Here is a 16114-nt window from a genome sequence, read left to right on the forward strand (position 1 = left end):
CCTCTCTCTCCCTGTGTCTCCTTTCTGCTCCCTGAATCTCCTCTTTCCTAACTTGGTCTCCTCTCACTTGTCTCCTTTCTGCTCTCTGTGTCTCCTTTTTCCTCGCAGTATCTCCTATCACCTCACTGTGTATCCTCTCTCCTTGCATCGTCTCATCTCTCCTCACTGCGTGTCTTCTCTCCTCTCTTTGTCTTCTATTATCTCACTGTATATCCTCTCCCCTCGCTGTGTTTGTAAATTATGTTATGTACATTCATTTTAATTTTACAATGTGATGTCATTTTAGGATGGTATTTTGTTTTGGAATGTTATTTCATTTTAGAATGTGCTGTCATTATAGATTGTCATTTACAAAGCTCGGGATTTTTGGGGAAAGCGGATTTTTGCAGCGAAATGGGCTAACACAAAATCAATTCTTACATTAATTAAGCTACAAATGTGTTTTTGCATTGATATAACAGGTTTACGTATGTAGACTGTATTTAATTATTTATTTATATTTAAAATTGTAACACATGTAGAGGATACAAGAATTCATGCTGGGGAGTGTAGGAGGCATTTGAATAGTGCACATAACTAGATCTATATAATTATGCATGGAAAAAAAAAATACACAATTCAACTGAGCAAGCCATGAAATACATTTGCTAACTGGTGACTAATAATTCTGCCAGTTTTCCATTGTTTTAGTGCACTTAGAATACTGATAGTTTTTAATTTGTTAATGAAACAGGACTTTGTTTCCCTTCCATTTTCTACAGTAAATACGGTATTCAGACAACAGTATCATTATTTCAATTAGATGATGATGATGTCCAATTTGTCCAATAAAAGCAAATAATTTGAGAGAATGGAGGAATATACAATTTAAATTTCATAAATTTTCTAGCATGTTCCCAAACCTTATGGGAATAACAACATTCAAAGAATATTTGTTCCATGGTTTCATTTTTTCTAAATTGCAAATTGTGCATGGGTCAAATTTAAACCTTCTATTTAAAGGGCCAATATTACAATATTTCCGGATTTATGCTACAATGTTGTTTAGTCATCAAAAACATACCTAGAGTTTAACACACAAACCCTGCATATTTAGGTTTAGTTCTTCTCTCAAACAGAAAACACTCTGTTCCACCTTGTGATGTCATGTGGTAATACAGGAAGTGCCCCACTGTGTTTTTAAACTCCACACACCTTCACTAGATTCATTTGTATGATTTCAAGCATGGAATTGCCAATCTCTACTGAATAAAAGGTAAAAGATGGCTGTTAACTGGAAAACTACACCTCCATGAAATCACAAGGTGGTACGGAGCATTGTGACCTTTGGAGATGTAGACAGACACACGCAACTCCAGGTATGTTTTTGAGATAACAACATTTTAACATGGCTGAAAGAATCTTTTTTTGTAATATAGGACCTTTAAATAAATTCACCAACAACAGTATATATATTGTTTTTGATCATTTTAAGGTATTGAAATTTTCTTTGGCGCATCGCTGACAGTAAATTTGATCCATAAAACTTACATTTAAAGTGAACAGCAGATGGCAGAAAAAGCCCTTAGCTGCGTGACGTCATTCGGTAACAAGGAAGACGAGTGCAAGTTTGCGCATGCTCAGTATGTTCTGGCTGTCAAGTCCTGGCTTGTCCGCAGTTTCCGTATCTGTAACCGACATGGACACGTAAAATCTATCGTGAATTACACCCCATTGGCGGCTTGATCCGGATGACTGACTTCTCTGCTGGCTTTCGGAAGTAGCCACGGGTATTTTGAGCGAAAGACATAATGGTGAGCTTTGTGTTTTCTGTATAAAATACGAGAGATGTTAACATGCAAGCTAGTTCTAAGGTGAACTGTTCCAGGAAGTGCCCACCTGCGTTTGTGCACCTGAGTAGAGCAGCGGTAGAGCTAACAGGCCCGTCAGCGCACACTAAAGCAAAATAGGGCAATAATTCAGGAATTATGAGATTTAAATGAGGTGTTTAAAATCTCAAATGCAGAGTGGATTTGGTAACGCCTGGGCGATGCTGATTTTGCTTCAATGGACTATAACTTGAGTTGATCCTTCCATATTTCTGTAGTTTAATTTCCAGATGAGAGCAGCTTAAAAGTGTTTACTTTATAGATATTGTGTTTTTGCAGGATTAATATATGGACCTTGTCACTGATAAATATTCCGATTCAAAATTCGTCTTCCTTCTGAACATACCATTATTGTAAGTTGAAAATGCTGCCTCCTGGCACCATATGGGAGATGGAAACCACACCACATCCTATTGTAACTCAAATGTTGTAAAACTCAAAAAAATATGTAGTAATCATGATTTTAGCTAGACCTATTTATTTCTTTAACTACTGAGAGACATACTGACTATTTCTGTTCTTTACTTATGTGCCTGCAGTGAATGTCAGTATTGTGCTCATGTCTGCAGTGTTTAGTTTATGGTCATTTAAAGTTAGAATACGTAATTTTCTGGAGGTGGCGCTTCATCAGTGTGATTCCATGGGAATAGAAAGTTAAAACTATACTTTGGAATATTCTCCATGCAAATTGATGTGTTGCCATATGCTATACTGTGGATTATTATTGAAAGGAACAGCATTTCCATCAAAACAAGCAGGAAAGTCCTCCTCCAGGCCAAATAAGTCAGGGTTTGTGGAAGTGCAAGCCCACTCACAGTCAGTACACATGTATTTCAGTGCAATGAACACAACCAACATCTAAAAAAACATGCTTTTATTTTAGTAAACTTTGGCTGAAAAGTTACATACTGTGGCTTTTAAAAAAGTAGTTGTTTGTGACAAAGTATTGAATCACAAATCTTCAGAATAGTATAGCATATCATTTTAAACTCCAGTTTTACTCACCTAGAGCAACAGCAGCCTCAATTGAGTAAGTAAACACACTATGGGGGATATGCAGGTGTGACACTTCTCTTTAAAGGTAAATACTGAGTCTCATTCACAAATACAGTTGAAACCAGAAGTTCATATGCACTATGCTTTTTTTCCTCACACTACCTAAACTTTTCCTGTCCCAAAAATATTTCTACTTGCTAAATGCCAGAATAATGGAATGGAATAAGGGAAGGATTTTTTTAGACAGTTTTTCATTACTTTCTTCAAAGTAAGAAGTTTACTTACAGTAAAATTAATATGCATTTAAAAAATTTGGGACAACCCAGATGATGATGTGGCTTATGATTATTTATTAACAACATTTGAGTTCATTAGAGGCACACTGGTGGATGTACTCGAAGGCACACCTGAAACACACTGCTTTTTGTGTAACTTCATGGGAAAGCCAAAAGAAAAAAAAGATTTCAGGAAGAGACTTGTGAACGTGCACAAGTCTAGTTCATCCTTGGTTCCAATTTCCAGATGCCTCAAGGTGCCACATTCATCTGTTCAAACAAGTATAAACACCTTGGGAATGTCCAGCCATCATACTGCTCAGGAAGAAGATGGGTTCTGTGTTCAGAAATAAACGTGCTTTGGTCCAATATGTGAATATCAACCCAAGAACAAAAGCAAAAGACCTTATGAAGATGATGGCTGAAGCTTGTAAGAGTGTCATTACTCACAGTGAAACGAGTACTGTACTGACATGGGCTGAAAGGCCACTCTGTCAGGAAGATGCCCTCACTCCAAAAAAAAAACAGATTACAGTTTGCAATTGCACACAAGGACAAAGACTGTTTGGAGGAAAAAGGGGGAAGCTTGTGTTGTGGAATTTCTAATAGTAAAAACCTTAAAAATATAAAGTCAACAGAGAAGTTGTATTGAATTAAAAAGTCTGGTTTATTGAATCAGTTGTCCCAGCTGTTGTCCCTAATAGTGTCATCTTGTCCTTAGCTGACAATAACATACATGCAGTGGATTCATACCATCAAAACAATCATTCCAGTTTAGTCTAGTCCAAGTGGCTCGAGGCCACTGGACGCCACAAACGAGATACACCGGTGCATAACAACAGATGGTATTATGAAGGTTGGGTCTGACACCAGCAGACGTCTCCATGAATAAACATTTAAAGTAAAGAGATTCATAACAATACAAGTAAAGAGGGTAAGGGTAAAGAAGGCCATAACACTTGCAAGCCTGAGAACACCCTCCCAGCTGTGAAATACGGGGATGGTAGTATTATGTTGTGGGGTTGTTTTACTGCAGGAGGAACTGATGCACTTCTCAAAATAGATGATATCATGAAGAAAGAACATTATGCGGAAATAATGAAGCAACATCTCAATACATCAGCCAGGAAGTTAAAGCTTGGGCGCAAATGGGTCTTCCAAACTGACAATGATCTCAACCCTGCTAACTATTGTGAGAAGCTTGAAGAAGGATACCCAAAATGTTTGACCCAAGTCATACAGTTTAAAGGCAATGGTACCAAATACTAATGAAATGTATGTAAACATCTAACTTTGAAGAAGGCAATTAAAAATTGTCTAAAAAAATCTTCCTCTCATTATTCTGGAATTTAACAAATAGAAATAATTTTGGTAATCCTAACTGACCTAAAACAGGAAAGGTTTAGTTTTGTCACGTCAGACAGTGAGAAAAGAGTGCCTGTGTCTTTTGTATATAGTGTCTGTAAACTTCTGGTTTCAACTGTTGATGAAAAAAAGCCACAGTTATGAGCAGTGCATTTAGCTCTGTGCACCAGAGCGTGATCTGAGCACATTGGCCTTAGCATCTTGCACTGGTTTTAGCAGCCAGTAGGTGAGGGGAAAGGGGAGAGTGAGTGAATTAATACCTTTTCCTGTAGTTGTCAATTAAAACAATCATTTAAGCATGTTTCTTATTTTTAATCCGTGTGTATATTGAGAAGAGAGGACACATGAGTGGGGCTGTTATGAGGATCTGTCAGGTGCACCAGTGCACCCAAGGAAAATTTTAGGCACATGTGGGCCCAACTTGGTTGCAATCTGGTGCGTGCAGCTCTCTTGGATAACTGCAGATTATGTTAGCAAGCGGCAGATTTTTTGTCATTTGTACCAAAATGACTACGTGACCCTGCCTAATCCTAGGCGTATCACCAGTTAAGAAAATAAAACAGGAGAACAAAGTAAGTATAGAGCAGTGGGAATATGCTGGTGGTGGTGAAAACAGGGGTTATTGGCAATATGGAGTCTTGAAAGTAAGCGATTAAGTGATTGCACAAACAGGCACGAATCACTCCAAATACAACTTTGAGAGGGTAAAACAACTAAAACATGGTTAAGTTGATTTTGAATAATATGTCTGCTTTAGCAGTCTTATTGTTCTGACCATTCATATAGTTGTCAATTACTTGCTTCACAATTATTGCCAGGAAAAATGATTTGTCGCTTGTCACAAGTACCGGTATATCTTTGAGTGTTTGGAGAAGAACTTCTTTAAAAAATCTAACATCAACGATTAAAAGTAAAATCAATTTTTTTTAAAAACATAAAACTGTAGAGCTCTGGTTAATTAGTGTTCTTTTGTAAGTTCTTTGTTCCTGGTGGTTTGCAGATGCGGTTCATGCTGCTGTTCAGCCGCCAGGGGAAGCTTCGGCTGCAGAAATGGTACATGGCCACAGCTGAGAGGGAGAAAAAGAAGATGGTGAGGGAGCTCATGCAGATCGTCCTGGCCCGAAAACCAAAGATGTGCAGCTTCCTGGAGTGGAGAGACCTCAAGATTGTCTACAAGAGGTGACCTGGGTCTGGGGAACAGGAACAAATAGACTCTGCTGATGTCCCTCTCTCAAATGCGAGCCACAACCATTATTTCTTGTGTTGATCCTTTTACATTTGTGTGTGTGTGTGTGTACATATATACATACCTACATAAAAATAATAGTGCAGAAGGTAAGCACTTGTGCATCTGCAGAGGGAAAGATGTCTGTGTTTTTCTCTCAACTGGATTTAACGAAAGTTTGAGTTTTCGTCTTGTATTGCTGTGCTGATGCTTCGACCAATCAGATTCAAATAATCATCATCAATGACATTCCGTGTTTTCAATGAGAGCCGTTACAGATGGATGTGTAGCACTCAATTCAGAGTGCCACACATATCAATTTGGCGTGAGCCAGGTTATAAATCTGGTGCATTTACAGTAATGTTCATTAATGTGTGCCGCCCCTGCCAAAGAAATAAATTAACTAAAATAATTACCGGTATACATTTTTCTTCTGAAGTCATCAGTTAAGTAAGAATGTCATTGCATAGTTTAAATTATGTTTTCACTGTGAACATGACAATACATATCTTTTGAATCAGGGCTTTTCTGTTTGGAATTTGCATGTTACCCCTATGCTTGCATATGTTTCCTCTATCACTAAAATCATATACAATAGGCTCCTCCTCTCTGGGGCCAGGACTCTATTGAAAAGAGATACTGAATCTAATTTGTTTTGGACTGTTTTTAGGTATGCCAGTTTGTATTTCTGCTGTGCGATAGAAGAACAGGACAATGAGCTCATCACGTTGGAGGTCATCCATCGCTTTGTGGAGCTCCTGGACAAGTACTTTGGCAGTGTAAGTGTTGTCCTCTCATGTAAAGTCCTCCTGTCCTCTGAGGTCAGACAAAGTTCAACATTTGATCCCTTTTGTTTGAACAAAACAAAAGAGTAAAAAAGATTAAGTTTAAGTAAGAAACTAATTATACAAAGACAAACACCAAGTCAATACTGACATAGTCGAGTGTCTCGGAAACAAAGTCCCAGTAGTGACAGAAAACGAGAGAGACTGTTTACATAAACTAAATACGAGTGTCTCAAACACAGAGTCACTTCCACATTAGTGACATTAGGATTGGACAAGTGGGAAAATGGTCCTCCAATCCGTAGTGAAGGCTCACACAGCCAGGATGACATGGGGAAAGATTCAAACCCACACAAAAACACATAGGTCCAATACAATAAAATGGGAACCTCATAAGGCCTGGGGCCGTAACACCCTCCTCATTAAGTTACAAACTAGTTTTGAAATTAATTGAAATAATGATTTTATACACAAATTTTTTTTCCACACACAAAAGCCCTTCAAACATCAGCTACAGATGACCTGTTGACAACATTATTTAAAGGTGGGATTGGGTCCTCTGTCCTCTGCTCTCTTCACCTGTCCTCTGCTCTCTTCACCTGTCCTCTGCTCTCTTCACCTGTCTTCTGCTCTCTTCACCTGTCTTCTGTTCTCTTCACCTGTCTTCTGTTCTCTTCACCTGTCCTCTGTTCTCTTCACCTGTCCTCTGCTCTCTTCACCTGTCCTCTGCTCTCTTCACTTGTCCTCTGTTCTCTTCACCTGTCCTCTGCTCTCTTCACCTGTCCTCTGCTCTCTTCACCTGTCTTCTGCTCTCTTCACCTGTCTTCTGTTCTCTTCACCTGTCCTCTGCTCTCTTCACCTGTCCTCTGCTCTCTTCACCTGTCCTCTGCTCTCTTCACTTGTCCTCTGTTCTCTTCACCTGTCCTCTGCTCTCTTCACCTGTCCTCTGCTCTCTTCACCTGTCCTCTGCTCTCTTCACCTGTCTTCTGTTCTCTTCACCTGTCTTCTGTTCTCTTCACCTGTCTTCTATTCTCTTCACCTGTCCTCTGCGCTCTTCACCTGTCCTCTGCGCTCTTCACCTGTCCTCTGCGCTCTTCACCTGTCCTCTGCGCTCTTCACCTGTCCTCTGCTCTCTTCACCTGTCCTCTGCTCTCTTCACCTGTTCTGTGTGTGTGCAGGTGTGTGAACTAGACATCATCTTTAACTTTGAGAAGGCCTACTTCATCCTGGATGAGTTCCTGATGGGAGGAGAGATCCAGGACACCTCTAAGAAAAGTGTCCTCAAAGCCATCGAGCAGTCAGATCTACTACAGGAGGTAAAGCTTATTTGTGCAAACACAAAAGATGGGCTAGATCCCCAAATAAGAATACTTATTCAATCAAATCAGTCAATAAGAACATAAATAAAACCAATAAGAATATAGTACCTCTAGTATAAGGGCTGGTTAAAGTGAGATTTTGAGCTGGGTGTATCAAGGTAAAGAATCAGATAATGTAGTTTTACAATTAAATACTATCAGAGTACCCCCAGACCTTTTGATACAGTTGCACTTGATGATCCTAACCTTTTCATTTAAATGCGTGCACCATTTAGACATCATAGACTAACAAAGGCCTTAAAGCCACTGTATGTAACTTTTTAGCAAAACAGTCCATAACAAAAGGCATGTTTTTTGTTTCATTTTGTTTTGTTTTCATTTTTTATTGCATTAAAAACTCTAGAAAAAACATCTCGACAAACATGACTCCTGACTCCTTTTGGTTGTTTCCATGCAAATGTTTCACATTTAAATTTATGGCATAAAATCTATCTCCATGGAGAACATGCAGAAGTATGTTTTTAACTTTCTATTTCCATGGAATCATGCAGGTGACATGCCACCTCCAGAAGGTTACATACTGTGCCTTTAACCTGCAGAGAAAGGGCATTTTTTCTCATTGTCAATATATGGATAGGCTATGCCTCATGTGAAAGTTCAGAACCTCTAGAATTCACTCTCTGAGCTGCAGAGGCTGCACTAGCACTAATTACTGATTGGCTGCAGGTGCTGGGGTTTAGGTTGTGATGATTTAGATCAGAGAGAGGCATTTTTGCTATGGCTTTGCTGTGTAGTAGCACATGTTATGCATTTCAGTGTCCCTTCATTAATGAACTAATAGTAAAAATATTACTTGTGTAATTGGTCTGAACTGGTGCACACCCATCACCATTCAACCTTTGAAGATTTCAGCTAATTGAGCCATGAAATTTTAACTGTTTAGTATTGGTGTGTTAGATGCAGTGTTAGAGCCATTTAAAAATGTAATAATTTTCCATTAAATTGGAAATGATCCCAGTTGATGAAACTTGATAAGTTTGTTAGTAAAAACCATCTACCCTTGATGCGTGTTGTTCTCTGGTTTGTAACCGTGGAACATACTGCAGCCTGAGCACTTGTGTTTGTGTGTGTGTGTGTGTGTGTGTGCGCGCAGGAGGATGAGTCACCGCGCAGTGTGCTGGAGGAGATGGGCCTGGCATAAGGCCACAGCCTGGCTCCTGCTCACCCACGGTCAAGGCACTAAACCCAGACTCTAAGACCAGAAGAGACAGGAGCCACGTGGAGGTACTTCTCTGCTCCAGTGTGGTGAGAGAGGGAGCACTCTGAATGTCTGTTGTCCTCAAAGGTTACACGTGCTACAAGTGACCACGATCTGCAGACAAGGACAGGTCAGGAGGGGAGGACGACTACTACATTTTAAAGGAAATGTTTTACTAGTTAGGGATGGGAATTGGTACCAGTTAAAGGGCCTGTACCTAATTTTTATGTATTCTTGTCAAGTGCTTTACATCATGCATTGGTTGGTAAAAGCAGCTAAATAAAACAACATTGAATATCATAAAATAGAATCTGTTCATCTTAGTTGCAAGTGAATATATTATATTATAGTAATAACTAATGCAATAATAACAACTAATACAGAGGCTACTGACTTTTTTTTAATCCAATCAGGAACATTTTACAAAGAATCATGGGCTACCAACTGCATGGCCAGACAGTTGTTTCCGTGTCATGGTGCAATATCACAGTTTGAAATCAGGTACAGGCCCTTTATTTTTACCATCAGAATTGTGTGTGTACTATATTAAAGGTGCACTATGTATCTTTTCTGGTTGAATCCTCCACCTACTTGTCTCATTAAAGTGTTACTGCTTTTCCTGGAATGTTCTACAGTATGGGATTAAAGTTGTAAACGTGTCTCTTGTATTTATTCAATCCAGGTGTTTTTGTTGTAAAAAAAAAAAAATTAAAAAAAATCACCTGGTAAAACTTGCATTTTTACTGTGAGTATTGTGCGGAACATTCCCGGCAAAGCTATAACATCTCCATGGCATCAAGAAGGTGGCAGATCCTCCACCAGAAATGTTACATAGTGCATGTTTAAAGAGGACATATTATGCTTTTCTGAAATAATCTTTTTTTTATTTTTATTTTTTTTTTACATTTGTTCACTGCAAACTTAACAATAATATAAACATGTTCAAAACTGCAGAACTGATAGGCCATTTAATCATAGAAATCTGCAGATTTTAATTTATGTTTTGATTTTGAAAACAATGGGAAAAAATTAATAATGTCGGAAGCACTGAGAATACAGGAGTAGGGAAAAACATTATAACTTGGATAAAAATGTCTTGAAGTTGATTTAGCTAACTATGTCCCTTTTTACTATTATTTTAAATGTGCTTTAATTTTCTTTTAAACATATAAAACGTTTTAATCAAAGCCCATTGTTGATATATTTATCAGTAAGTAATTGGACAATTTTAGTATCAGATCATTAATAATAATCAATACATGGTATCAGTCCCCATCCCTATTACATTATTGTAATGTTATTATTGCAAAAAAGCTTCACTCTTAGCTGCTGCTTGTACTTGGACAGTACAAATTTGTACAGTGCTAAAAGGTGAGGCAATACTCTATGAACATTCTTTAAACTATAGGTTACTGAAGATACATTTTGCATAGACAATTTTGACAATATGAGATATAAATGGATCAGTAAATAATGATTATATCTCATCTGTTGTAAAGGGCCTTTATTTTTGTCTGTTTTTGAGCTGTGAACTGTCTGTATCTAATTATAAAGCGTTTTATTGTCCCGAGAATCAGGAAGTGCACTATTAGCATGTTAGTTGTTGTTAACATTACCGTAACGATCTATCCTCTGAAAAGCGCTTAAACTCATTGTGGTGAATTAGGATGTTCCGTATGTGTTAGGAAAGAGAGTAATAACTTTGGACCACAAACCATTTACAATAAACAGTTCTGGTTTTCATATTTTAAAGACACTAAAATTCAGGTACAGCATTTTAAACTATGCTGAAAAACAGAACTAGTTTATTTTAAATTGTTTGTAGCTGAGTTTGGCCGTCATAGTAATGCTCACAGCAACTAACATGCTAACAGCGCACCAGCCTCATTTCCTGGTTAAATGCAGACAACGTACGGCAGTCTCATTTTGCCCATAAGAGCTGTTTTTACTGGGGTGAGAAAAACGTTATTTTATTACATAAAAAAAAAAATCTGATACAGCCCTTTTAAATGTATATGCATTTTTTACATTTTATTTCATTTTTATTTGGCTAATTAAGTTCATTGTGGTGTAAGTAGTTTGAGTGCAGGACTGGTCTGGTGGATGCATAAATATATTTGTGTATTTCCATTTTGAGGACTTTTGTTCAATAGATAATTTGTATTAGATAAATATATTTTTAGTTTGTTTTGAATTAGCCGTTATAATTATGGCAACCCACCCCATCCTTTATCACTCTGGTAACCATGGCTGTAATGAAATGTAAACTGTATTCTGCCCACTCTAACCAATTGATTGTTTGACTAGTAACCTCTCTGGTTAAAACTGTATGTTCATATATTCTGATTTTGAAAAGGTTTTGCGGATTTATGTATTTATTTATTCTCAAAACCTTGCATAACATTGACATACAATTTTAGTCATGAACACAACCTTTTTCGATACAGTTATATCCTTGTTTCAGTCCTCCTTTAATGTTTGGGATTTGTCCTGTTGTAGAGTATAGTCCAGGTTTAGTTCTGAATTAGTCCTAGTTTTTTAGATCTGCTTTTCTTCCAGTTTAGTTGTCCCAATGATACTGTGATTTAGACATAATTCTTAGGACTTGTTTTGTATCTACTTAACTTCTTGTTTATTTAAGCTATCTTTACCTAAATAATGGTTGTATTTGCAAATCAAATATACGTCTAGGGCGGTACTGACACAAAAAGTTTGAGTATTTTGGATAAAATATTTCAAAAGCCTTCATCTATGTTATCCTGCTATGTAACTCATGAATGTAATCAGATTTTTTCATTTTATAAGGCTGTGCTTTGGTGGAGGGTTCCGGGAGTCTCTTTTCAATCACTTATTTCCTACTACCTTTGTAACTTGATCTAATAATGCACTTTTGAACTGTGGTTAAACCTCACAACATTAAAAGCTGCACTATGTAGCTTTTCCACATTGAGATTTGCTTTGCCTGCTGTATTTCTTATGGCTATCTATCCATTCATTCAATTGCAGGTGTTTGTTGCTAAAAAAAAATAAATACTTGGCCGTCTGGCTGCAACTTAAGTTTAAAGAGAGCGCATTATGCAAAATGTATTTATTTATATATTTTTTGCATTCTACCATGCTATAACAACAAAAACATGCCTGAAGAGGTTTTAGATGTCATCCATGTATATTTGAGTAATGTAGCAATCTCTCCCAGGCCCTATTCGAATCCTCCTCCCTAAGATTTTGTGAAATACTCAGCCCACAAGCCTAAGCCATCCATGCTCCCACATGACAATTCTCCATAAATATACAGAAACATGAAACAAAACTGTACACAGCAACTTGGCAAACCTGATGTGATGTGCAGTAGTTTCATTAGTGGGATGCACACTGCTTGTAATGTGATGTCACGCTGAAGGAGCAAAGGGAGAAGAGACTCCATTCCAAGCAAACTAACAACACCTCCATAGAAAGAAGCAGCTAGCGGACCCTCTAGAAAAGTTGCATAGTGCACCTTTAAAAGCAGCACATGGCAAAAAGCACCGGAATATATTTGGTTAGCTTCCTTTATCCTATTATAGAATGTGAAAATGAAATTATACCTTCACTCCTAATTACTTCCATCACTTGTTTTAAATTGTATACTGTATCTCTTGCTCCTGCTTTTAATTCAATGTTGTTGATCTATGCTATTTGAATGACCACACCTGTAATGCCTTCACATTTTGGCCTTGTATTTGTGTTTGTTATCTGTGCGTTACAACACTTAAAGGTTCTGTACCTGAAAAATGTGAAAAACAGAACTAGTTAAAGCAAACAACTAGCATGGTAACCACGCACTTCCTGATTATTGGACAATAACATGCTATATAATTAGATGCAGACTGCACACACAGGATTTATTTTGACTTAGAGAGCTGCTTATACAATATATCTGTGCTGGGGCAAAAATTTTGCTCAAATAAATGGTACAGGGCCTTTAAGCTCCTTATTCATTGGAATGATCAGAGATTTTTTCAGCCAACATAATATTGTAGAAAAAAGTCCAATATCAGTTATGCTGTTGTGGCCCTTATTTAAAAATATTGATATGATATGAATATGATAAAAAATATTTATCAATGTCAATTTGGATGGTTAATTATCTATGTTATAATGTTTCCTCATCACAAATATACCTGGAGTTGTGTTTTGCTTCATTCATACATGTTTAATACAAATCCTGCATATTTAGGCTTAGTTCTTCTCTCAAACCGAAAACACACTGTTCCTGTCATGTAGTAACGCAGAAAGTGCTGTTAGTGTTTTAAAGCTCTGTACACATTCACTTAAATCATTTGGATGATTTTAGCCCTGAAATTGCCAATGTCAGTTATTAACATGAGAACTACCACTACATGACATCACAAGGTGAAACACAGCATTTTGAGATTTGGAGATGTAGACAGACTAATAAACCAGGATTATAACATGTGTGAATGAAACAAAGCACAATTCCAGGTATGTTTTTGATGAGTTAATAACATTATAACATGGCTTAAAATTCACAAGAATCAATTTCTGGAATATAGGACCTTTTAAGTTTGCACGTTAACTTTTTCATATTTTATTGACTAATACCGATGAAATATATTGTCTATTCCATAACACATACAATTCTACTATTACTATACTACAGAAGAGTCAAAGTGTATCAATAACGATTTTGTACAAAGACGTCAAGGGCTGGGATACTTTCTGTGAACAAAAGGTTCCATTATGGACAAAAATGAATCTTGATAATTTTTCAGAATAACGGTTGTGAATGTTGTAGTGTTCTAGTTTTCTTATATCACAAAATGTAATTATAAATAAATAATGCAATGATTGTACTGTACAAAAGTGTATAAAATGCACCAGTAAGAACCATATTAGCAGATCAAACAATGATCTGTGAGGTTATTCTGCGTGGATAGTAAATTTAATGTGATATATAATATTTTCAACAATTTCAATAAATATTTTCAAGATTTGAGAATTTCTTTTCACTTGTGGTGTAGCTATTTTGGCTCTGGAAGAAAAAATCCTATTCATTTTTTCCATCTATTTCAAAATAATTATAATGTTTATAGTTATGTAGGTTTATCAGCTATGGTTAACTGCACTCATGACTACAAAACATGAAATGAATTGAAAATTTGCTTCCAATTTTAGAACACAACTTTCTGAAAATACCTTATTGTGCATTTTATTATTATTTACAATTAGACATTGTATTGTAAGTTCTGTTTTGTTTTTGTTTTTTTTTGTTTTTTTTTTCTTTTAAGACAGTGCTGACATATATAAAGTGCCCTGTGTGGAATAATGAACTATGCTGTGTAAAAGTATTGAGGAATGGAAAAGGTGTAATTGAACTGAAGTGTGAATGTAATTTTATACCTAATAAACTTTTGAAATGACATGTGATATTGCTAGTTTGATTGACAGTGGAATAGTGAATTAAAGGAACTGCATGTAGACTGAGCTCTTAGTGTTAAAAACTGAAATACAATCACAACTGAACCTGTGTTGCCAGTGGCTTAGCCTGCAGAAAAAGGACACATACAGGTTTTTCTCTAACTCAGGATATGGATAAGCCAGGACTGATAAATGTTTGCTTGCAGGTGCTGTTGTTAAGATATTCCCAATTCAGATCAGAGAGAGTCCTTTTAGGATTTAGCATTGAAACTGGCAACCCAAATGTGTCTGATTGGATAATCTTGTGTCTTTTTTTTTTTTTTTTTTTTTTTTTTTGGAATTAAGAATAAATCAGCATTACAATTGTTATCAGTGAAAGCTGTAGTTCATTTGAATTTGTCTATCTCATGTGGGGACTGAAATAGGTCATGTTTATGAAATGTAAAATTTAAATCTTGCATACAGTTTAATTTCTTTAATAGAGTAAGAGTCAAGGTGTCGCCGTCATAGCCGTTTATTTCTGTTTAGATTGAATGAAGTAAAAAATTAATCTTTCCCTTTGAATATTGTTAGGCGTGTTCTATCAAAAATGACGAGTGGAATCGATCAGTTGAAATCACAAAAATGTATTTCCTGTTCAATGCGATTCTAATACAGGGCTCTGGGTTGTCCCTAAGAGCCTACATACACAAGACTAAGACAGTAGGGGGTGTATGCTTCAGATTTTTTTTTTTTTTTTTTTTTTTTTTTTTTTTTTGCAATGCCTGACTTGCATTTATGGATTTATGCATACACAATCTAATTTGCGTATGTATATATGTGAAAATGTATGTTTGTGATCTGAATTTGTGGATCGCCTAATTTGTGTGTTCTTCACCAACTTTTGTGAAACAAACTTTACACATTCCATGAAAAATATATGCATAGCTTTGGACTCAAAATTCTGATTTATTCTCTGATTTGGAGTAACTTCGATTTCACTTCAATTCCATTTTGTATGTGAGAGTTTGAATTTGCATTTGTGGATCTTTTAAGATTCTCAGATGACAGTGTCAAAACTCATCCACATACGTGGTAACCATTGGGGGCAGTGTGGCTGCACAGTTACAGATAAAAGATCAACTATGCATGTGTAATTGATAAGCATTTATAAGAAGTGAATGGTTTATAATGTTTTTTTGTTTTGTTTTTTTTGTGACAATTATGAATGAATATCACAAAATCTGTCCGACTGAGCCAGGGGCTTTTCTCTACTGGGCTTGCTTGCTTGGGTGAAGTGTCTGAAAATAGTCACTGAGTGGTGGTGTTTGGGGTCCAGTGGTAATGCTTGAACACCACCCCAAACCCGGCATGAGCCTTCCACATCGATCTGGATCCCTTTTGCTGAGTTTGAAGAAGAGTGTGCAGCCAAGAAGAGGAAGAATGTTCAGAGGGTTAGGCTGCATAGCAACCTCCACAGCCCCCTCAGGAGCACATTTAATGATATATCTGTCTATTTTGGAGTTTTTTAAACGTACATGCAGCTTTGCTGCAGCTAAATGTGAATGCAGTAAATGAATGAATGAATGAATGAATAAATAATTAAATACATAAATAAAATAAAAA

General features: G+C 36.7%; 1 protein-coding gene across 1 annotated transcript; it reads left to right on the forward strand.

The window, feature by feature from the left end:
- Positions 1–1620: 1620 nt before the first annotated feature.
- On the forward strand, positions 1621–14511 carry ap1s1 (adaptor related protein complex 1 subunit sigma 1). Its single transcript, XM_033983581.2, has 5 exons — positions 1621–1793; positions 5505–5683; positions 6400–6508; positions 7693–7830; positions 8987–14511. Exons 1-5 carry the CDS (start codon positions 1791–1793, stop codon positions 9032–9034), a joined length of 477 nt encoding a protein of 158 aa, XP_033839472.1. The 5' UTR covers positions 1621–1790; the 3' UTR covers positions 9035–14511.
- Positions 14512–16114: the final 1603 nt, after the last annotated feature.

The sequence above is a fragment of the Periophthalmus magnuspinnatus genome, chromosome 18 (genome assembly GCF_009829125.3).
Source record: "Periophthalmus magnuspinnatus isolate fPerMag1 chromosome 18, fPerMag1.2.pri, whole genome shotgun sequence".
Taxonomy (NCBI): Eukaryota; Metazoa; Chordata; class Actinopteri; order Gobiiformes; family Gobiidae; genus Periophthalmus; species Periophthalmus magnuspinnatus.